This window comes from Pteropus vampyrus, unplaced genomic scaffold, assembly GCF_000151845.1.
Source record: "Pteropus vampyrus isolate Shadow unplaced genomic scaffold, Pvam_2.0 Scaffold128, whole genome shotgun sequence".
Classification (NCBI taxonomy): Eukaryota; Metazoa; Chordata; class Mammalia; order Chiroptera; family Pteropodidae; genus Pteropus; species Pteropus vampyrus.
Genome location: NW_011888909.1, coordinates 5,025,376 through 5,050,618, shown reverse-complemented (window position 1 = coordinate 5,050,618; position 25,243 = coordinate 5,025,376). Strand labels below are relative to the sequence as shown.

At 37.2% G+C, this 25,243-nt stretch overlaps 1 protein-coding gene across 2 annotated transcripts in view; it reads left to right on the top strand.

Annotated features, from left to right (window-relative positions):
- Positions 1 to 245: 245 nt before the first annotated feature.
- The window catches only part of VKORC1L1 (vitamin K epoxide reductase complex subunit 1 like 1), a 65,022-nt gene continuing 40,024 nt past the window's right edge, over positions 246 to 25,243 (top strand). The window contains exon 1 of one of the 2 annotated variants that reach the window (XM_011366993.2): positions 246 to 503. In XM_011366993.2, coding sequence (XP_011365295.1) covers positions 310 to 503 — 194 coding nt within the window. In that variant the 5' untranslated portion in view covers positions 246 to 309. The remainder of the gene's footprint in view (positions 504 to 25,243) is intronic. The other variant, XM_011366992.2, reaches the window with a different exon arrangement.

Sequence of the window (25,243 nt, the reverse complement as noted above, 5' to 3'; positions counted from 1 at the left end):
TCTCCGCTTGTCAGGCAGGCCTTCCCGGCGGTTGCGCGCTCCGCCCCCTCCTTCCGCGCCCGCGCGCGCCGTCTCCGCCTCGCCTGGTTCTCCTTTCGGGGCGGTTGGGCCGCGCGCCTGTCGGGGCGGGGCCCGGAGGAGGCGGTCGAGCCAATGGGGCGAGGCGGCGGCGGCGGTGGTGGCGGCGGCAGCGGAGGCGGCGGCGGTAACGGCGGTGGCTGGGTCGGGCCCCGACGGGCGGTGGCGGCTGAGGTGGAGGCGGAGGGAGGCGGCGGCGGCGAAGGAGGCGGTGGCGGCGGAGGGGGAAAGATGGCGGCGCCCGTCCTTCTGAGAGTGTCGGTGCCGCGGTGGGAGCGGGTGGCCCGGTATGCAGTGTGCGCCGCCGGGATCCTACTCTCCATCTACGCCTACCACGTGGAGCGGGAGAAGGAGCGGGACCCCGAACACCGGGCCCTCTGCGACCTGGGGCCCTGGGTGAAGTGCTCCGCTGCTCTTACCTCCAGGTATCCCCACTGGCGGGGGAGTGGGCCGGGAATGGCCAAGCGGAGCGAGGGCGGAGGCTGGGGGTGGGGAGCGCGCAGCGGGAGTTCGGGCCTGGGGGTCGGTGAGGATCCGGCCGCGGAAGGACCCACGGCGCTGTGAGGAGAAATGGAGGTGGGGGCAGCGGCCCAATACCAGGCCGCCGGGGCGGAGGTAGTGGAGCTGCGAGACCTCTGTGGAGAGATGAGGTGGCACAGTGCAGTCGGGAGGCCGGGGCGGACTGGGAGCAGTTAAGCAGGCTGATTTCTGAAGGAGCAAGAGGGGCTCGCGGATGGTGGGACCTGGCCGGCTTGTCAGATTTCCTGGTTCTCGCCAGGGGAGGCGAGTCATGGGTGGACTGTGCCAGAGGGAGCCGTGAGCTTAGTGTCCACTCCTCGTCTGGGATCGCTGCAGCCCGAGGCTTTGCGGCCGGCGTGGGCTCAGAGGTTGCATTTTCCACTGTCTTCCCGGTGCTAGGACAGGTGTTTCCATGGTTAGACCTCTTTGTACCCTAGCGCTAACGAGAATTTGTAGACTTTTGAGACGATGACATTTGTGGGCAAAGACAAATTTGACCCTACTCTGGAAGAAGATACCAGCACTTGACATGTCTGATTTCTTGGATTCTCCCCTCGTGTATTTCAGTGTGCCTGCATCGGGGAAATGGCCTGAGTTTGGGTCTACTTTAACCTTTGAGTAAAATATGAGCATGCCCTCTGTAGTGGCACTGGGGTGACTTAAACATTGTTGGTTAGTGGTTAGTATAATGAAATCCAGAGAAAGTTAAAAGTACACGCATTGCTAAACTGGAGGGATTGGTTGCTTTTGCTGATACTAGGTTTTTTTCATGTGGTAGTTAATTTATCGTTACATTGTATTTTCTGCATTAGATTTGCCTAAGCAAATTTTAAAAAGAAATTTATATTCTAAAAGTGGCTGCTGTTTTGTTTTCTTTTGTTTAGGAGAGTTCATTTTAAAAAGTAGCAAAAGCAATGGAAATGATTTCGAAATTGACAGGTTACAGTTTTAATAAAGACATACTGTGCCTAATACTTTGAATTTGTTAACATTAGTCACCTTTGAACAGTTTCTTCCTCTCCTGTTGTCTATAAATTGCTGGGTAAACAGTAGTGTTAAGCTTACTAGTTTTATTTTGATCTACATATTGGTGATTACACGAACAAGCTAGCATTGGAGTTTGTCTTGTAACTATTTACAGACTTCATACTTTTAATGAAGATACAGAAATTTGGAAATTAAAGTGGCTTGAGTCTGATTTATAGACCAGTTTTCTTTTGGAAGTAGTAGAATAAACATTAAAAGTTTTTCTTTTGTCAAAGAGAAAAAGGTTTTAAAAACAGATTATCGGAGACCTCAAGCAGTTCTTTTTATTTGACTTAAGTATTGATTGTCATTTAGCAGCGATATTAAAAAACGTGAGTACTTTCGAAAAAGAAAGTTTGAGCGGAGGTTCGAGTAGAAGTGAGAACAAAGGATGAGAAAAATTAACCCCAGGAAAAGAATCCCGAAGGAAGTCCTCTACCTGAATCCAGCATGAATTCATGTGACTTTGGATTGCTGAAACTCACTTTATTCTCATTTCGCTATCTCAGTAGAATAGAGATTAATGAGAGAATCTTGGGGGCGGGCGGGTGGGTGGGTGGGTGTGTGTGTGTGTGTGTGTGTGTGTGTGTGTGTGTGTTCGCGTGCGCACGCGCGTAATGTCCTCTAGTATTTTGAAAGGCATCACTAAGGGAAGTAGTTCCTAGACTTTGGGATTCAAAAGAAACATTTACCCTCCAAATTGAGAGGTTGTAATAGAATGGCTAGTTTTTTGTTCTGTCAGGTATATCCAAGAAAAACAGCAACAATAAACCCATACCACTATCCACTGTCACTATCATTTCACTTTTTAAAAAAAAGGATATTTTAACTCAGTTTGAAAGAACGGAATCTCAGAATAAAAGCCCTTTAAATGGAATCATTTAGCTTTATTAAAAGTTTACTTTCTTCTCCTTGTTTTCCCTAATTTGTATATAAATTAGTAAAAACTCTGTGGTAAACCTGTACCAGTGTGCCAGCCAACATTAAGTAACCCCTGTCTGGTGCACTGAGCTCAGATCCAAAGGTTCAGAGTGGGCTCCTAGCTCTGTCATTTGTTAGACTGGGAGGTTTCATCCTTTTCTTATGTTAAATACGGATACTAAAACTTACTTTTCCAGATGAATGGTCGGATTAAAGATGATACATGGAATCCACACCTGGAATAAAGTGTATACTCAATTATTTACAGCTGTTATCATTGATTGATGGTGTTATTTTCTTACAGTGTCTGATAATAAACACTTTTAGTATAAGTTTCTTGTTTTAGGTATAGTCATTTATGTATTTTAAATGTAAATTAGTGTATTTTATTGCTCACTCCATGGCATAGTAAGTTACATTAGACTCCTTGCAAGGAAAGATTTTCCGTAAAAATAGTACAAATGATCTTGAAAGATTAATAGGCTTGGCAATTCTACAGTTCTTAAAACTGTAAAAATAGTATTTAAAAACCATCGAGTTCTTAAAAAGTTGCCTTATTTTGCAAAACTTTTAACTAGTATCTCTCGACGCGTCTTTAAAAAAAACGACTACCATATATATACTACTCCCCACCCCATTGAGATCATAATAGATTTAGAATTAGAATAGAACCTGGAAATCTTTTCTGCTTATCGCTTTGTCCAGTTGTCCAAGGTAACACGGTGGCAGATTGGGACTAGAAGCCTGGCTTTTTCAATTACATTCTTGTGTAGGTATTACATTCATTGCTTCAAATTCAAAAGATACTAAAGCATATACAGTGAACAGTCTCCTTCATGCCCCTTACCTCAAACATGCAGTTCTCATTCTCCATAAGTTGCCATTAAACTTTCTAGAGCCATTTTATGCATATACAAGCAAAAACGTGGTTACATTATTCTCTCCATTTTTTAAACAAAATTGTCATATATTCTGATCTGTACTTTTGCTAGCATTCTTTTCCATCACCACCATACTTTTAAGTGCTTACATTCATATTCGGTAGAATGTTAATAACTGCTAGTATGTACAGGAAAATTTGTTTTCGTAGTTAATTGTTTTAAGTAAAACTTTTTTTCAATTACAGTTAACATACAATATTGTGTTCGCTTCAGGTGTACAACATAGTTATTAGACATTTATATAACTTATGAAGTGATCACCCCAATAAGCCTATACCTGTCTGACACCATACATAGTTATTACAATACTATTGACTCTGTCCCCTGTGGCGTACTTTACGTCCCCCTTTTGATAACTGCAATTTGTATATCTTAATCCCTTCCCTATTTCTCCCATCCCACCAACCCCTCCTCCCATCCGGCAGCCATCAGTTTGTTCTCTATCTATGGGCTTGTTTCCGTTTTGTTTTAGAGTCCAGATATGAATGAAATCATACAGTATTTGTCTTTCTCTGTCTGACTTATTTCACTTAGCATAATTCTCTAGGTCTGTCCTTGTCACAAATGGCAAGATTTCACTTTTTATTTTTATGGCTGAGCAACAGTTCATTGTATATATGTACCACCTTTTTAATCATCTGTTGATGGACACTTAAGTTGCTGCGGTATCTTGGCTGTTGTAAATAATGTTGCAGTGAACAGGGGGGTGCATATGTCTTTTCAGATTAGTGATTTGAATTTCTTCAGATAAATACCAGAATTAGATTGCTGGGTCATAAAGTAGCTCTATTTTTAATTTTTTGAGCAACTTCCACATTGTTTTCTATAGTGGCTGTACCAATTTGCAATCCCACCCACAGTGCAGGAGGGCCACATTCTTGCCAACACTTGTTTGTTGATTTTATTGATGATAGTCATTCTCACAGGTGTGAGGTGCTATCTCATTGTGGTTTTAATTTGCATTTCCCTGACGATTAGTGATGTTGAGCACCTTTTCATATGTCTGTTGCCCATCTCTATGTCCTCTTTGGACAAATGTCTCTTCAGGTCCTCAGCCTTTTTTAAAATTGGATTATTTTTTGTTGTCGTATGAGTTTCTTATATATTTTGGATGTTAACTCCTTATTGGATGTATGATTGGTGATATATTCTTCCATCCAGTAGGTTGCCTTTTTATTTTGTTGATGGTTTTCTTTGCTGTGCAAAAACTTTTAGTTTGATGTCATCCCATTTGTTAATTTTTTTCCTTGGTTTCCCTTGTCCGAGGAGACATATCCACAAAAATATCATTAAGAGTGATGTCAGAGAGTTTTCTAGTAGTTTGGACTAAGATGAATTTATTTTTTATTTTTTTCCCAACTTTATTGAAATATAATAGACAGTTGCTCATATTTACATTGTACAATTCATTGAGTTTTTTTAAAAATTATAGTTAGCATACAATAATATACCAGTTTCAGTTGTACAGCATAGTGATCAGAGATCCACATAACTCACAAAGTGATCACCCCACTAAATCTAGTACCCCTCTTCCCCTTATATATTTATTAAAACATTATTAACTATTTTTCTTATGCTACACTTTGTATCTCCATGTCTATTTCCTAACTATCCATTCGTACCTCTTAATCTGTTTGCCCTTTTTTTGCCGTTCCCCCTAACCCGCTTCCCATCTAGTAGACCTCAAAATATTCTCTATGAATTTATTTCGACTTTTGTTGTTGTTGTTGTTGATTTTGTTCTATAGATTCCACATGTATGTGAAATCATGCGATATTTATTTTTCTCTATCTGTCCCATATCATTCAGCATAATACTTTCTAGGTCTATTAAGGCAATATCTTTTCCCATCCCTTTCCTTTTAGTCTGTGTGTGTCTTTTAATCTGAAGGGAGTCTCTTGTAGGCAGCATATGTAGGGGTCTTGTTTTTGTTTTTTTTTTTTAATCCATTTAGCCACTCTGTCTTTTGGTTGGAGCACTTAATTCTTCCCATATGAGGTACTTGACTTGTTGATAGAAATGTAGTTATTACCATTCTTTATTCCTGTTTTTGATACATGTATTTTTTTTTCTTAAAGAAGTTCCTCCAGCATTTCCTGTAATACTGGCTTGATGTTGATAAATTCCTTTAGCTTATTTTTGTCTGGGAAGCTCTTTATCTGTCCTTCGATTCTTCATGGGTAGCTTCATTGGATCAAGTTTTCTTGGTTTTAAATCCTGGGTTTTCATCACTTGGAATATTTTATGCCAAGCTGTTCTGTTCTGCATAGTTTCTTTTGAGAAATCAGCTGCCAGACTTATGGATGTTCCCTTGTAGATAGCTAACTGCTTTTCTCTTGCTGCTTTTAAGAGTCTCTCTTTGTATTTAACCTTTGGCATTTTAGATGAATTTAATGCACAAAATATAGATCTTTATGTTATCATTGTTTCTTGGTATGGAAATTTCAAGAACAGTATGAACTCAGAGTTCAGGAGTAGAGAGGTACCACAGAGAGGTGAATTTGGACTGCCATGCATTAGAGATAACTGTTAATACTTACATAATGCTTACTGTGTGCTAGGCAGTATTCTAAATGCTTTACATATATTATTTAATTCTCATTACAGTCCTGTGAGGCACTTTTGTCACCATTTTACAGATGAGAAAACTGAGTCACCCAGAATGTGAATGAAACTTGATTTTCATAATACAGTTGCAGAGGCCTGATTCTAACCCAGGCAATCTGACTCAAGAGTCCAGGCTCTTTGCCACTACTTTAAATTGCATTTAGATCTAGTATTGATATAGCCAAATTTTTAAAAATATGCAAACATTGGTGCCATTTTTTCTTTTACAACCGTATACCAAAACTCGTAGTTTGTATTACAGCTTTTATGTGTTTAGAGCAATCTTTTTGGAAAAGCAAGGACATTACATGAAGGCATGGTGCTCAAGAAGAAAAAGTTCCTGAAGAATTTACCTTCTAAGCCTAAACTTATGAAGATATGGTGCTTGTCACACATAGTTAGTGAAGAGATATGTAGTGGGTTGAATTATCAGGAAGACTTAACAGAATACCCCAGGGAAAAAATATAAAATAGATCTAGGCATAACGAGTGGAGAGGGGAAGGGGAAAAGTTAGTTTAAATTTGTACTGGGGTGTGGTAGTGTTTTCTGAGAGGTGTTGAGTCATATAGACCTACTGCAGGAAGACAGGAGATTTGGGATAGGGGTGTGGTGCTGGTTAAATCATCATGTGAACTAGGAATTCAAGAGATATTCATTTCCGTGATGATTCAGAACTCTAGGGAACAGCATGAGGAAAAGCAGAAAATAGTGGCCATTTGGGGGAATAGCAAGTGGTCATATTTGAATGTAGCATAGACCCATCTGAGTTGGGAAAGAGCTTGCCCAGAAAAATGCAGAATCAGGCACATGTCCTTGTAAACACAGATAACACATAAGCAATGAGCCTTGGGTTTTTTACTAGATACCAAAGAAATCGACTTGTTCTAGGTTATCAATTTTCAAAATTTGTTCCCCAGAATCCTAGTTCTGTTGCGGTACGACAGGAATTTCATAAGCATTTGATTTATATTTTAACATTTTAAACTTTAAAACACTATATTTATATACACTCAAATGCATATTATGCTAAATTTTAACACATTAGAGACAACAGATTTGTACTGCCAGGTTATCTCAAAGAGTCATGCTAGGTGAAAAAAGCCAGTCTTTAAAGGTTACATGCTATATGATTGCATTTACATAACATCAAAATAAAATTATAGAGATGGAGAACAGATTAGTGGTCACCAGAAGGTAGGAATGGGGGAAGGGGTGGCATGGTTATAGAGATAGTGAGGGATCCTTGTGGAGAGTTCTGTATCGCAATTGAGGTTACTTGAAGCTACAAATGTGATAAAACTATGTAGAACCACACACACATACGCACACACACACATGAATGCATGTAAAACTGATGAAATCTGAATAAACCCTGTGGATTGTACAGGTCCAATTTCCTAGTTATGATATTGGACTAAAATTTTTCAAGATGTTACCATTGGGGAGGTTAGGTGAAGGGTGCTTGGGACCTTCCTGAGTATTTTTTACAAAATCCTATGATTTTGTAATTTTAAAATAAAAAGTACAAAGGCCCCCTCTCAGAAAGAGAGAGAAACAAACAGTGTATTTAGACTATTTAAGAGAAATTAAGCAGAAGAAAAAAAGTTAAAATTATCCATAATGTCAACACCCAGGATAACAATCCTTGTAGTAGAGTTTTTGATTTCTTTGTGTATATACTTGAATTAAAAAAAAAATGCTTTTAGAAAGATTGTAGCTTTATATTGGTATTTAAAAATTCAGGCCAGTGCTTGTTTGTCAGTTTAAAATTATATAAGCAAATTCACTACTATAGAACTCATTGCAGTATGCAATAATGCATGACTGACTACCTTATGCATATGACTACCTTATGCATATGACTACCTTATGCATAATATCCTGGTATCACAATTAGTGTATGTTTAAAGATTTTTTTTACCAAAATATTTGTGATTACCAAGTCTTCTTACTCCTTAATATTATTAGAGATTTAACTTAGAGATGTTCTTTCTACTTCTTAGACTTCTGGACAGGTGTAATAAAATCCTTAGGTAGCATTAATGTGCTTTTTTAAAAAAAAAAAAAAAAAGCTCTTATTTGCAACTGCTGATCTCTGTAAATCAGGTTTTTCTTGATAATTGTGCAAACAAAATAAAACAAATTGGACCGCCCCTGTCATTCATGATTTAAAGTTTGTGTTCTTCCAGAAGAGCTTTATTGTAAATGTTATAAATTTGAGCTTTTAAAATACAGTGATAGAATAAAATACTGCTTTAATCTGTTTCTCATATTGCAGATACACACAAAATTTCATTTAGAAAAAGTACTTTGGCTAAAAAATAATTTTTAAGCCATTGTTTTATGATCTATAAACTTTCTTTTGTTATTAACATCTAAAACTTAAAGGAATTTCAAGGACACATGGTTGCCATTCTATGATTATTGACCTTTTAAAAGAGAGTCATTTGAGAAGTAAAATAGTGGAAGATCCATGACAAAAGAGGATTTGAAGTTAAATATACTCAACTCCACACTGTTTTAAAATTTTTATTTATTTCCTCTTGTGCTTTGTGCTAATAGTTAAGATCATGGACTCTAGAGCAAGAGCACCTGGGTTGAAATCTTGGCTCCATAAGATGATCTCTCTCTTGTCTGTTTCCTCCTCCATAAAATGAGGATAATAATAGTGTCTAATTTAGGATTACTCTGATTATGGAGTACACCCTTGCACCTGTACCTGTAAACAGTTTTAGCACAGTGCCTGGCACGAGAGTAAGTGCTGATAAAACTTATCTATTATTTTAAAACATGGTCGAGAGCACACTGTGTGTATTTTACATTGTTTTCCTCATTTAACATGTCACAATTATTTTCTCATGTCATAATTCCACCAATAATATAAGAGAATGTCAGATGCCCTTTATCCTTGCCAGTATTGGGCATTCTCATTTTTTGTACCTTTATCAATTTGATATATAAAACTGTCAGTTCATGGTTTTGGTTTGCATTTTTTTCCTCAAACATGAGCAAGGTTTAATGGTTTCATATTTTTATTAATTGTTAGCATTTCTTTTCGAGTCTTGCCTGTATAGATCTTAGATATTTTTGCCATTTTAGTTTTTTCATTACTTTTTGTAATGCATAGGTTTTTTAAGTATATGAAAATTTTAATTTTTCTTTGTAATTTTTTCCCATAGGTTTAAATTTACAAGAGCATTTCTCATTGTGATATCAGGTGAATGAGCATTTATAATTTCTTTTAGTTTTGAAAAAAGTTCCTTAATCCTCTATAATGTAGCTTATCAGGTGTTAGATGAGTTTGTAAACTAATTTTTGTAGACATGTTTGATGAGCATTTGTATTTCTTCTGAATATTACCTGTTTATAACTTTACCTTTTTTCCTTTTTGGGTTGTTTGTCTTTTTTTCTTATTGGAGAGCAGGAGTTCTTTAGATACATTAGTTAATCCTTTTTTGTTTGTGTTACACATTTTCTCCTAGTTCTACACTTGTGTTTTAATTTTTGTTTATGGTATCTTTATATAGAGGTTTAAACGTTTTTTGTGGCCTCAGCTTTGACTTCTTTGTAACTTTTGGGTATTTTTCCCCCTTTAACCTTGTTTTGCAAAATCTCTACCATTCCAAGTTTTTTTTAAAACACTGATATATTTTGTTTGAAAACATTTTTTCATATTTAGCTCTTTTGCGTGGAATTTACTTTTGTGTCTAGTGTGAGGTGGGGATCTAACTTACCTTTTTATAATTTGATAGGTTTTGCCTATCTCCACTTACTGACTTGTCCATATTTGAAATGCCATAAGAATTTCCTTATAGGGCTTTTTTCAGGATTCTCAGTTCTGTTCCACTGATACATTTGTGTTCTACAGAATTCCATTACCACAGTTCTCCTCTCCCCTGTGGCTTTATATAGTCAGTTTTATATCTGACAGAGCAAATATGCTTGTTTTCTTTTTTTCTCTCTCTCTTTTTTTTGAGGGTGAGGGAGGGTCTGTTCTCATGCATTTACTGTTTCAGGTGAATTTTAAAATTTATTTTGATGAGCTCTTAAAAGAAATCCCATTGAGATTTTGATTAGAATTGTACTGAATTTATAGATAAATTTGGGGAGGAGGCAGTCTTCACTCAAATCTATGTAACCAGAGAGAACCCATTTGCCCTGGCTGACTGCTGATCTGGTGTTCGCCACTTGCCTCTGGCCTTTTCTGCCCAAGTAGTACATTTAGCTCTGACTCTCCCTTGGAGAAGGGAAAGCCGTCCCTTGAAGACTTCTGATACCACTTAAGTCATAGAGAAGAAGCAAAAGAGTGAGCCCTCATCTGTGTGCTGACCTTTTAATAGTGATTTTACCCAGTAGCACATAGACCCAATTAGTCTCAAATCTGTCACCTTTCATCTGAGTGAGAGTCAAGGAGAAAGATTGAGGGGTTTTGATTCCTCTCTTTTAAAGATAACACAAAAACTTTCAGCCATTCTCAGAAGCATCGGTTTTCTCTTGGGCTGTTGCTTGTCTCAAATCAACCAGAAAGAGGTGGAGTAAAAACTTGTTTGCTGAGTATTGCACATAACCCCTATCCTTTCTTAACTATGCATCGACCTGCAGTGAGGGACTTATTACTCATTAGACATACTCTTCCCTTGCTTAATGGTTCATGACATGTTCTTGATTTTCCTCCTGCCACTTAGTTCCTTTTTGGTTTTCTTAACCGGCTTATTCTCGTATACCTGCCCATTAAATGTTGGTATACCTGCCCATTAAATGTTGATATACCTGGGATCAGTCCCGCACTCTCTTATCTGTCTTCTTTCCCTAAACACTCACATCCATGTCCATGGCTTTACTTACAGATGAATCCAAATTTTATACTCAAGCCTGAATATCTAGATCTCTAGAACATTTGAACTCTAGATCTGCATATCTGATTGCCTGCTGGACATCTCTACTTGGATGTCTCAGAAGTACTATAAATTTAACATGTCCAAGATTTAATTCATATCCTTCCTTGTTTTCTATCTCAGTGGAAGGGATAACCACTCAAGCAGTTGTGCACGTCAGAAACCTGGGAGTTGTCCTTGGTTGTTTCTCCACCCTCCCCACCAAATCCAGTCAGTCCCCAGGTCCAGCTGATTTTTTAAATCTTTTTTTTTTGTTCTGATTTGTAACATACATACAGAAAAGTCATTGAGTTGTGCATCGTTTTTTGATGTAATAATTACCAAGTATAATCTTTGTAACCAACGTTCAGGTCATCAAATAGATGATTGTCAGGGCTCCAGAAAGCCCTCTTTAAGCACCCTTCTCGTTCTCAAGAGTAACTTGTCCTGAATTTTATGATAATCACTTTCTTACTTTTCTACCTAAGGTTGCAATTGGCTTGTTTACTCTTTTTTTGAATGGACATTTAAATTGTTTGCACTTTGGAACAGTTATGAATATTGCTGCTCTGAACATTTTTGTGTATCTTCAATTTTAGTTGGTAATACCAGACTGTTTCCAAAGTGATGGCACTAGTTTAGATGCCAGCCAACAATGTGTAAGAATTCCCCTTTTCTACCTCTTAGCTAAGCCTCAGAATTGCCAATCTGTTAAATTCTATTAACCATTTTGATATATATGTAATGGTTTTTATGTGTAATTGAGGTATATTTTCATATACAGTGAAATACAAAGATCTTAAATGTTGGACTTTTTTTTACCTATCCATGTACTGCTACCCAGATGAAGATATAGGACATTTCCACCACCCTTGAAAGTTCTTTCATGTTCTTTTCCCATCAGAAGCTGTTATTCTGATGTAAGTGTTTTGACTTTTGCCACTATGATTTGTTTGCCTATTCTTGAACTTTGTGTAAATGGGCTCATAACAATATGTGCTCTTTTCTGTCTGGCTTCTTTTGCCCGGCATAATGTTTGTTGTCGGTTTTATCAGTTTTCCTTTTTTTTGTTGCTTAGTTCCATTGTGTGATTGTCCCGTTCTTATTGTTTGTAGGCTTTGCTATTGTGAACTAAGCTGCTATGAACAGTCTTATGCAAATCTTTATACACACACAGAGACTCATTTCTCTTGGGTATATACGGAGGAGTGGTTTTTTGGGTCGTGGGGTAGGTGTTTAATTTTATTACAAACTCCAGAATATCCCAAAGTGAGTGTATTATTTAACACTCTTATCTGGTTTTAATTTGCATTTCCCTGTTTACTAATGAGGTTGAGCAGCCTTTTATATGTTTATTGGCCTTTGGATAGCTTCTCTTTGAAAGGTTCGATAAAGTCTTTTGCCATTTTTTCTATTTAGAGTTCTGTCTTTTATTTCTTTTATTTGCATTACAGATAACCCTCTTCCACTCAGGCTTGCCTTGCATTTCCTTTTTTGCTTTCCGTTATATTGTAATATAATAGACAATTAGTTGCTCATATTTTCATTGTACAATTCAATGAGTTTTTTTCAGTTTTTGGCATACAATAGTATATTAGTTTCAGTTACACAGCATAGTGATTAAAGAGCTATATAATCACAAAGTGATCATCCCACTAAATCTGGTACCCCTCTGCCCTTACAACTTATTACAACATTGTTATTTATTTTTCTTATGCTAACTTTATATCTCCATGTCTTTTTTATAACTGTCTGTTTGTACTTCTTAATCCTTTTGCTCTTTTTCATGGAGCCCCCCAACCCCTCTCCCATTTGTAACCCTCAAAATATTCTCTGTATCTGAGTTTGTTTCCGTTTTTGTTGTTGTTGATTTTGTTCCTTAGATTCCACATGTACATGAAATCATGTGGTATTTATCTTTCTCTGACTTCATTCAGCACAATACCCTCTAGGTTCATCAATTCAATATCTTTTTCCATCTCCTTCCTTTTAGTCTGTGTGTGTCATTTAATCTGAAGTGAGTCTCTTGTCGGCAGCATATGTAGGGTCTTGTTTTCTTATCCATTCAGCCATTCTATCTTTTGGTTGGAGCACTTAATTCTTTTCCATTTCAGGTACTTGTTGATAGGCATGTAGTTGTTGCCATTCTTTATTCCTGTTTTTGATACATGTTGTTTTTTGTTTGTTTGTTTGTTTTTTAAAAATAAGTCCCTTCAGCATTTCCTGTAATGCTGGCTTGATGTCGATAGATTCCTTTAGCTTATTTTTGTCTGGGAAGCTCTTTATCTGTCCTTCGATTCTTCATGGGTAGCTTCATTGGATAAAGTTTTCTTGGTTTTAGATCCTGGGTTTTCATCACTTGGAATATTTTATGCCAAGCCGTTCTGTCCTGCATAGTTTCTTTTGAGAAATCAGCTGCCAGACATATGGGTGCTCCCTTGTAGATAACTAACTGCTTTTCTCTTGCTGCTTTTAAGAGTCTCTCTTTGTATTTAACCTTTGGCATTTTGATTATGATGTGTCTTGGTGTGGGCCTCTTTGGGTTCCTGATTTTTGAGACTCTCTGAGCTCCCTGGAGTTTTACGTCTATTTCTTTCACCAGGTTAGGGAATTTTTCCATCATTATTACTTCAAATAGCTCTTAAACTTATTGTTTTCCTTCAGGTACCCATATGACATAGATATTTTTACCTTTAATAGTGTCCCATAGGCTCCTTAAATTATTATTACAGCTTTGGCTTCTCTTTTCTTGCCATTCTGATTGAGTGTCCTTGGCTTTCCCATCCTCCGTATAGGTCATTTGATCCTCTTCTTTATTCACTTTGTTTATTCCATTTAATATAATTCTCATCTCATTTAGTGTGTTCTTCATTTCTGACTGGTTCCTTTTTATAATTTCCATGTTTATGTCTTTTTATCTCTTTGTTGAAGATCTCATTGAATTTATCTACACGTCCCCTAAGTTCATTGAGCATCTTTATAACCAGTATTTTGAACTCTGCATCTGTTAGATGGCTTCACTCCATTATTTCTGGATCTCTGTTCTATTCTCTCATACGGTTTCTGCTTCTTTGTCTTCTCATTTTGGCTGCCTTTCTGTGTCTGTTTCTATGTACTAAGCAAAGCTCCTAATTCTCCCGATCTTATTAGTGTGGATTTGTGTAGTAGGTGTCCAGTGGCACAGCCCTGAGAGGGGTTCAGCTGCAGGCCAAGTTTAGCCCCAGCCTGTGCCCCTCTGGGATCACCCGTTAAGATTCAGCAAGCAATCCACAGATGCTATGCTTATAGTTGCCTCAAAAGGCCACACCAGAAACCAAGGCCCAGTGTGAGTCCTTGAGTCGCCTCAGCAAGGAGCATTAGACTTCCTGAGCATACAACTGGATGTGGCTTGGGTGGGTCCGGGAGTTGGGGGAGGCAGAGTTCAGGGAATCCTCCGGGCAGAGCTACATCTGTTACCCAGTTTGATGACATCTCAGCTATGGCCAGCAGGTCTGAATCCATACACTAGGGTCGGGGAGGGCTCAACGGGTGAGAGCCTCGCGTCCAGTGCTCACTTCAACAGCTCAGTGTTGCCCTGTAAGTCCCTGGTGCCCCCCTGAGTAGCCGACCTGGCATTGGTGCTCAGAGCAAGCAGGTCCATCACTGCGAAAGTTCACTCACAGGCACGGCCCCTCTGAGAGGCATCTGCAGCTGCCGGCTGCCACTGCCGCAACCTCTGGACCACTCAGCCACTGGGGACCGAGCCTCGGGTCTTCGCCCCTTCCTACCTCCTACCGTTGGAGGGTGATTTCTTATTTCTCTCCTTGGTTGTAGTACTTCAGTTCATCTAGACCCCAGGTGACTCTGCTTGCTGTTTGCTCCATGTTTCTATCACAACTGTGATTTGGTCACAAGAGAGATGAACAAAACCTCTATTATGTACGCCATCCCCACCCCCTAATTGCCTTGCCTTTCATAAGGGTATCTTTTGATTAACAGAAATTCTTAATTTTAATGAAGTTAGACATGTCGACCTTTTCATAATTAGAACATTTTATGTCCTGGTGATGAAAATATCCGATATTATTTTTTGTTTTGCTTTTGTCATTGAGATCAACCTATGTGGAATTTTTAATGGTGTGAGACGGGTCAGTATAATTTGTTCTTGTATTACTATCTGTTGCGGGACCAGCACTTACTGAAAAGACCATTCTTCCGTTCTCTGTAGAGTCACTTTTGTTGTGTATCAGCTGATCGTATATATACAGGGATTTGTCTGGGCTGCCCTGTTCATTCTTTTATTTGTCCTTGTGCCATTGTACCACAGTTTTAAGTACTCTATTTCACTTGTTCTCCTGAGAACTTTTCAGTGCGTCTTTGAGGTCAAAACTATTTTCTTAGTAATAATAAGATGTTATTTGCTTTATTCACTCATTCTTTCATGAGTGTGCAGTAACTTTTTCAGAGGCTGCATGACATGTGATATTGAAGCAGATTGAATATAGAAGCGGATATGCGAATCCAGCTGTCTCCTGTTAAGCCAGATGTTAGAGATTTACAAAAATGTAAAACAGTGCCATTCTTTTCACTAAACTTTTTCGTTTTGAAAAGTAGTCACTTTTTCATAATAAATGTTTTTCGTTACCATGTAATGAGCTTCTTGTTATTTTTAAACGAATAAATAAATTTTTCAAAAGTTTCTGTTTTGCTTTGGAATGTGATAAATATAATAGATAAATTCACAGAAACTAAAGCTCTTGAGTCTCGGTAATTTGTAGGAGTTGGAGAATTACTCAAAACAAAAGTTCGAGAATTACTCCTCTAGTTTTAGGAATCTTGATATCCAGTAAATAATAAGTCTTGGTTATTTTTGACCCCCTTGCATTTGCATCTACATTTTAGAATCAGCTTTTGAGTTTCCACAAGGATACCTGGTAGGATTTCGATTGGAATTGCACTGAGTAAGTTTAGGGATAATATAAATATTTATACTGTTGAGTCTTCCAATTCATGAACATTATTTCTTCATTTGTTTTTGGTCTTTCATTTTTCTCTCAGTAATGTTTTATAGATTTCTAAATAGGGGTTTTGCACATCTCCCAACAGAATTTTTGAAGAACAAAAGGTCTACATAGAAATAAATTTAACACGAAAATGAAGGTTATCTTTGAAAAATATTGTAAAACTACCAAGGGACGCACAAGAATTGATGCTGAAACGTAATTTTTTCATGGATAGGGTAACTATCACATTGGAATGACATCCGTTTCCCTCTAAATTGCCATATTTCATATTGTTAGATACACTTTTGTACTTCATCATTTCTAAAATTGAGATATGCCTTTAAATTTATGGCATCTTCCAGTCACTTCTGGCCATGTGGTAGTGGTGAAGAATTTTTAGGTAAACAACCAATTTATTTCACTCATTTTTCTTTTGTTATAAGCACAACTCATATGTGATGTAGAGACAAACCAGATTTAAGTCTAAAAGAGCTCTTCCAATAGGTATGAAATAATTCTCAGTCATAAGGCAGCATTACATCATAGTGTGATGTCTTATTTTAGTGCTTATAATATAATTGTATATCTTACACTGAAGGTATCTTGAGTTGATAAAATAAAACCTGTAAAATAGTGTGTATACACACAGTCAAAGAATGCACACACCCTTTGTTTTAGCAATTCCCTTCTATGCTTATAAACACATACATATACATCCCCACTTGTACATGTGGGAATTAACTTGTATGAAGACATTGCTATGTTTGTAATAGCACATTCTGGGGACAAAACCTAATTACATATCAGTAGGGAACTGGTAAAATAACTAATGGTGTAGTCAAACAGTGAATTAGTAGCAGCTTGTAAAGAGAGTCAGGCAGCCCTATGTGAAATAGTTTAGAAATGTCTCTAAGATGTATTAAATGAAAAGAATGAGATGTATGAACAACGTATGTAATGTGCTACTATTTCTGCATGGATATTTTTCAAGGCATGTACATACAAGCATATATAAATATCTCTAGAAAGTTAGAAAAGTATATTAATGCTGGCTTTCTCTGAGACGTGGGTGGCTGGGGGACAAAATGGGCAATACTTTGTTGTGACTTAAAATTTTAAGGTTTTAATTGTGGCCAAATACATATAAATTTACCATCTTAATCATTTTAAGTGTACAGTTCAATACTGTTAAGCATATTCACATTGCTGCACAACCAGTCTCCAGGACTTTTTCATTCCCATTAAACAACTCATTTCCTCCTCCCTCTGACCCTTGGCAACCACCATTTTACTTTCTGTTTTCTATGAATTACACTACTCTAAATACCTCATAAAAGTGGAATCAGTAGTATTTGTCTTTTCATGAATGGCTTATTTAACTTAGCATAATGTCCCTCAAGGTTCATTCATACTATTTTGTGACCATTGAATTCTGTGCCATGTTTATTATAATATTGCCTATTTTTAAAAGAACATTAAAAAGGTTATGACCTTATCATTCGGAACTGGTTAGTTATATGGTAAAAGTTGATAGTGTCTATTAATTTAGCTCAACAAACATTTAATGCCAGTTTTGGCAGCAAAATAACTTTATGCACAAGTGCCATTTGAAGCCTTATTTGACTAGATGTTTCCAGTTTTTTTTTTCATCTATAGGTGCCAAACCAAAATGCAGGTTCATCAAGCCCCAGCCTCAGGACCCTCAGTCTGCTCTGTAGTTTTTCCCTTGGGATCATTGTATAACTTTGGCCCCCTTCTTAAAATCTACCTCTTTACCCCAAGCATGATCTAATTCTGTGCCAAGTGTTTTGCTTCCTTTTTGTAGATTTCTCCTCTATCACCAATGTGGAAAAAAGGGTGGGGGTAGTATTCTGCTAGTTATTAGATGCTGCTTGAGAGCAAATCTAGATCCTTGTGCAGTAATATTGTTTCCCATGAATAGAAACTCATTGTTTGCATCAGGATTGTTGAGTGGATGTGGAGACAGGAACAAGTTGAAATGGCATTGAAGTTAATGGGAGGACTTTGTACCATTAAGTAAAACAGCAAGGGACAGGCAGATTCTAGGTGGAAGATATGTGACCGGTTTTTGAAAATTTTGGTTCGAGACCCTGGCCTACAAAACAGCTGGAGATGTGAGCTAGAAATGGGGGTTTGAAAAATAACATTATAAATTTAGTTTGTGTGTGTGTGTGCGTGCGCGCGCGCAGAAAATACAGAAAAGTTTAAAAAATTATAAGAGAATCATTAACAGTTTGTTTTTTTTTTCTGGTTACATACATATAAACATACATATATAAACTCACATTTTAAAATGTAGTTGAGGTTGTACATTTGTATTCTGCTTTTTTCTTTGTGTTCTATTCATGAAGAAGTCCAAGAAGGCCAGTTACATATTATAGTGCCTATTGTGTTAAGAGTCAGCAGCAAAAGAGGACATAAAGGAAATTGTGGGGCTTGTTAAAATTACACACAGTGAGACCCTGCACAGATGGAACTTTGGAAACTTGCCTGTATTTGAGGATTTAAGAATAAGAAATAATCAGAGAAGTAGGAGAATTAAAATAGTGCCAACCTGAGAGTGGAGCAAATTCCAAGAAAAGTGGTTAGCGTTGTTACATATTTTTAAAAGGTAGAGCTGGGCAAAGGCTAAGACAAGGGCTTGAGAGAGGATATTGTGAAATCACTAGTTGATTTACAAAATTTATTTTGTCCAGTGATGATGGAATAACAAGTACTGAATTTACCTGGCTACTTTAAACAAGTAGAAGACAGAAGTTTGAGGGGGCCAGGGCAGCTGTAATTTGTGGGGCAGAGTACCAGAGAGGAGGATGTTGCACAGAGGACTCTAGAAATACGCAGAGGTGTCTCCTTGAGTCCGGCTGAGTACTGATCTGCATTTGAGAGGCCAGAGGAAGAACCCTACTGAGGAACAGTAGGCTGAGACTCACAAAGGGTTAAGAAGAGTCTGTGTTCTCACCAGCGTGAATATACACAGGGCATCAAAAAGGAGTTGGTTTGGTGATAAGGTTAAATTAACCCCAAATTAAAGGCCGCTCTGGACCTGCCTTAACAAAGTATAAAAGTAAATCTTGGAGGAACCAGTCGATTCCAAAAAACTTAATTGTATGCCACAACAAAGCCAAGCACTGTTTAAAGGACTAGAGCAAAGTCCCACACCCAAAGTATAAAATTCACAACATCTGGCATCCAGTAAAGTTACCAGCTGTGCAAAGAGCCAGGAAAATATGACCTATAATCAGGAAAATCAACCAACAGAAATAGACAGATAATGGAATTAAACAAAGACATTAAAGCGGCTATCATAAATATGTTTTATATGTTGAGGCAGGTAAAGGAAATGTTTGACATAATGGGGAGAGAAATGGAAGATGTAAAGAAGACCTACTAGAACTTCCAGGGATGAAAATGGAATGAAAAGTACACCAGTGTGACTAACAGCAGATGAGGCACAGCAAATCACTGAACTGAAGATGTAACAATAGAATCTGTCCAAAATGAGACAGAATAGAAAATGCGAGGGAAATTAATAGGTCATCGGTGACTAAAATAGGAAGTCAGGAACAAAAACAACCTACCATATATTGGAGCCCTAGAAAAGGAGAAAAAAGGGAGAACAAAAATGATTTTTAAAAATAATAACCTGAAAATTTCCTAATTTGATGAAAACTACAAACCCACAGATCCAAGAAGCTCAACAAATCCCAAGGGGAATAAATATAAAGGAAACTACACCCAGGCACGTTGCAATCAAATTGCTGATAACCAGTGATAAAGAAAAAATTGGTGCAGACTAACAAGAATGTCAGCAGATTTTCCATCAGAAATTGAGCAAATCAAATGATAGTGAGAGACATCTTTAAAGTGCTTAAAACACACACACACACACACCTATCAGCCTAGTATTCTTTACCTAGGAAATACCTTTCAGATAAGGGAGTGAAATAAGGACTTGAACAAACTAATGCTGAGAACATTTGTTGTCAAAGACCTGCACAAGAAATGTTAAAAGAAGTTATTCAGGCAGAAAGAAAATTATTTAAGATGGAAATTTGAATGTTTATAAGGAATTGAGAAGTACTGGAAATGGTAAATGTGGGGATAAATATAAGGGCATTCTTATTTTTAAGCCCTTTAAAAGACACTTGAATTGACAGTGACTGCTGACAGGTATGGGGTTTCTTTCTGGGGTGATGGAAATATGGAATTAGATAGTGGTGATGGTTGCACAACTTTGTGAGTTAAATAGTAGCTTTAAAAAGATACTTGGTGGTTTAAAACAATAATAATGTATTGTGGAGTTTACTACATGTAGAAGTAAAATGTGTGACAATAGCACAAAAGATAGGAGGGAAGGAAATGGAAGTTCTTACACTATACATGAAGGGCTGTACTATAGGAAAGCAGAATGATAAAGATGTCTAATGTAAAGCCTAGAGTAACCACTACAAAAATCAAACAGAAGTCTAACTAATAAAGTAATTGCGGAGATAAAATGGAATCCTAAGAAAATACTCAAATTAATCCAAAAGATGGCAAGAAATGAGGGGGAAAAGAATGAAGCACAGATGCAGCAAACAGAAAACAGCAAGATGGTACATTTAAACAACCGCATTGAGCTTTCATTGCATTAAATGTAAATGGTCTTGAAAAATTCATTCTGGTTTAAAAACCATTTTGCAAAGTAAAAATTACCTCCAATTTCACCACCATTAATATCTTAGTGCACTTCTAGTTGATTTTTTGTCTACATATGTATATGTATACATGTGTACATGTGTGTATCTATTTGTATATGTACATATAAATGTATATGTATACATATGTGCTGTCTATTTGTGTCCATTTTTTTATTAGTTTTGCCATGAACCACCTTGACATACAACTAAAATGTGGTTTCACAAGATTTTTAGTAGTAGAGGACAGTGGAGCTTAAGAGTTTCTGCAGTCATGCACTGTATAACTTTTGGTCAGCAATGGACTGCCTATATAATGGTGGTCTCCTAAGATTATAATGGATTATAAGAAAAATTTTGTGATGTTGAAAGAAAAGGCTGAACCCAGCTACGATGTTAAATTTACTTCTAACCCTGGGTGGTTTAAATGGATGAAGAGGCTCAGTATGCTGTACGCCTGCCAGCCATGTGCTCACCAAGGGCTGGAGCCTGAATTGGAGAGGGCAGAGAGGAGTAGGCTGGGGAGGAAGGGATCTCAGGAGCCCATGCAAACTAATTCCTGCACATGCCTGTGCACGAACACACACATGTACACAAACTCGCTTCCCTCCATTTGTTTTTATTTGTGTCTTTTTTGTGTGTATAGTTTTTAAATTTATTTTTATTTATTTTATTTCAAGTATACAGTATGTTGTTTGGCATTTATATAGTTTATAAAACGATCCCCCTAATTGCTCTTCTCTCCTCTGGTTTTCCACCTAGCCAATGTATTAATGTTAACTGCATTCCCCATGCCGTGCTCCCCATCCCCGGGACCATCTATCAACTACTAATTTGTACTTCTTTAACCCTTCACCCCATTCTCCCAGCTCCCTAACACTCCTTTCCTCTTGTCCGTCACCAAATTGTCCTCTATATTCGTCATTTCAAATGGTAGGATTCCATTGTTGTTAATGGCTGAGTAATATTCCATTGTGTATATGAACCACAACTTCTTTATCCAGGCATCTGTTGATGGGCATTTAGGTTGCTTCTGTATCTTGGCTATTGTAAATTGTGCTGCCATGAATATTGGGGTAGATAGGTCTTTACGAATTATTGTTTTGATTTTCTTTGGACAAACACCCAGAAGTGCAATTTCGGGTCAAAAGGAAGATCAGTTTTTAATTTTTTGAGAAACCTCCATACTGTTTTCTATAGCGGCTGTACCAATTTGCTATCCCTCCAACAATATGTGATGGTTCCCTTTTCTCCACATCCTCGTTAACATTGTTCTTTGATTTATTGAAGATAGCCATTCTGACAGGTGTCAGGTGATATCACATTGTGGTTTTAATTTGCATTTCTCTGATGACTAGTGACCTTGAGCATCTTTTCATGTGTCTATTGGCCATCTGTATTTCCTCTTTGTAGAAATATCTGTTCAGATCTTCTGCCCATTTTTTAATTGGATTGCTCTTTTATTGTTGAGTTGTATGAGTTCTTTATATATTTTTGGATATTAACCTCTTAACAGATGTATCATTAGGGAATATCTTCTCCCAATCAGTCGGTTGTCTTTTTGTTTTGTTACCGGTTTTCTTTGCAGTACAAAAACATTGTAGTTTGATATAGTCTTATTTGTTTATTTTTTTCTTTTGTTTCCCTTCCCGGGAAGATATATCTGAAAAGAAATTACTGTTAGCAATATCAGAGTTTACTGCCTATGTTTTGGTCTAGAAGTTTTATGGTTTCGGGTCTTAACATTTAAGTCTTTAATCCATTTTGAGTCTATTCTTGTATACGATGTGAGAAGGTGGTCCAGTTTCTTTGTCCAGCATATCTACTTTCCACCTGTTAGTCGCTTAGTAGCCTTCTTGGTTATCAGACAGAGAGGGGAAGAGGAAGAGAAAGAGGGGAGACACCACATTCATGTCGCTTTTTTTTTATCACAGTATTTCATTATAATTGTTCTATTATTGTTTTTAATCTCTTACCTTGTCGAATATAGATATTAAACTTTATCACAGATGTGTGTATATAGGAAAAAACATAGTACATGTAGGGCTCAGTATCATCTGTGGTTTTAGGCATCCACTGGGGTCTTAGAACATATCCCCCACAGATAAAGAGGGACTAGCATATTAACCACCTATTTTTGAGAGGGCCACAGATTCAGAACTTGAAAGAATTGGAGTTATTCCTTTCTTTAATTACCTACAGCTTGGAATTTTGCCCTGAGGACCCAAAGATGACTGAAATGAGTCCAGTCTAATACCAGATACAGATGGTATAAGCAAAGTAAGTATTACAACAAAATATTAGTGGTGGTGGTGGTGGTGGTAGTGTACTAGAAGGTGAAGGAAATCCATAATTCGTGGTCTGTGTTTTCTACTGAGAGGCCAGCAGAGGTGTATGCAGAATGAAAATTTGAGATTACATTTTGGAGTAATAGACTTTAACCGGAATGAGTAAAAGAAAGAAGGAAGGGAGGAAGGAAGGAAGGGAGGGAGGGAGAGAAAAGAAAGGAAGGAAAAGAAAAGGAAAGGAAGGAAGAATGAAAGGCTGGCTTAAGGGCTTTTTCCTAGTAGTAAGAGTCCTTATATAGAGATGGGAAATGAAACCAATGTATTGACTCAAGAAAACTGATTTGAAGGAAAATGGAACTGAGCGATAAAGTGCTTAGCAACCGCATTTGTGCACATAATTCTTAGAATCCTCATTACTTTTCACATTTAATGTGAAATTAATTGTTAAAACCTTAAGTTAAAATGGAGGTTTAAATATTTTTTCCCTCATACCTGTAAAGTGTTCATTGTGATAATATTTCTGATGGCCTCAGGCATCCTCTTTCCCAACACTGATTAGTGTCTTGAAAAAGAACTGCTTAAATTTGCTTTCACATTCCTGACTGACCCACAGTAAACCTCCCAGAGTTAGGTTTTGATTTAGCAGTATATGCCACGGTGAATGCTGCTGTTTTTGTTTTGTTTTTCAATTATGGAAGACATGTCTAGTATTTTCATTGATATTAGTTAGGCTAATGCTCTTCAGATCTCTGAGCTAGGTGTTTAATTATTTTTCCATTTTAAATTTACTTGAACTTCAGGGAGTCTGAGATTATCATCAGAACATTTTGGTATTTCCAAAGATAACTTTGTTCAGTTTGTTAACCTAAACTAGATAGTTTCTGGTTTTCAGAGACGCTCCCTCCATCAGTTTTGTTTTGTTTTTTTTTTTTCTATCAAAGACAACAGTTTCCATGGACAAAACACTGCATTAAATATGAAAATGTGCTCTAGTCCAGGTTTTTATTATTTACTGTGAAAACAAGCAAGCAATGTGTGAGACCTGTTCACTTCTCCAGTGTGTGATGGCCACAACTACTCAGCATGTGAATACTAACAACCAGTTGAGACATTTTCCTGTACCTGTCAAATTTCCAAATATTTAAAAATTTGTTTACTTCAAATGTTCACGAAATCTCAATTAATAGAGATTTCCTGAGGATTTATGTGGGATTACTCTGTTGACAAACTCAAGTTACAACGAGCTCCTTAAGGCTAGCCCAGTGTTTCTCAAAATGTGGTGGAGGATGAGTTTTTAAAATTTCTCCAATTGTGGACCAATATGTTTGAAATGAATTATTAAAAAATAACAGACGCTACTAAGTACAAACTTAAGTAGTTTATTCAACTGACAAAATTACATTGAATATGAAGAATTATAAAAACTACACAAATAGTCAATTTATTTTGCGGTTGTAACTAAATAAAATTATGAAATAGCAATTGGGTGTTTTAAACCAGCGGTCCCTAACCTTTTTGGCACCAGGGACCGGTGCTCCTATGAGAATCTAATGCCTGATGATCCAAGGTGGAGCTGAGGTGGTGATGCTAGCTAGCACTGGGTGGCTGTAAATGCAGATGAAGCTTCCACTTGGTGGAGGGCTGCTCAAGTCAGGGGTTTGGGGATCTCTGTTAAAACACCTAACACAGAGTACTTTGAACATTTACTGTTACCAAATGAGCTTGCCTCTTGCTTGTTAACCTGTCTCGGTTGAAGACAGCACTGCTTTCAGGTGATAACATATAGCTAACCTGTTGCTATGCCTTGATTTACTATTAAGTAGAGAAACCAGAGTTACTGGGATTGGAAGAAGAAATCTGAAAAGCATTTTCTTCAAACTCAGGATATTTATTTAGAATTTTATCCAAAAAACAATTGATGTTATAGTCTCAAATGTACCCTTTATCTTTCAATAGTAGCCAGTTCTAACAGTTTTGCTGTGAATAGTTAAATTATCTTTAAATGAAAGAAATGGATTCGGTTCTATTACATTTCCTATCTCTCTGGTTAGAAAATTAAATTTCAAAACGTTCTGTTACATTTATAACAGATATGGTGGTAATCTGTAGAAACTGATCTTCCAAGCTTCCAACTTTTGTTTTTCCCTTTAATCTTACCTACCATTGAAAAGCATATTGCATTTCTTCCTTATAGGAAAGTCTTAAGATCATTAAAAGTACAGAAGATATTAGACAAATTGGTTAACCAGTTCACATCTCTTAAAAGTTGGAAACAGACTTGTTTTTTATCTTGCAGAAACACTGAGTTT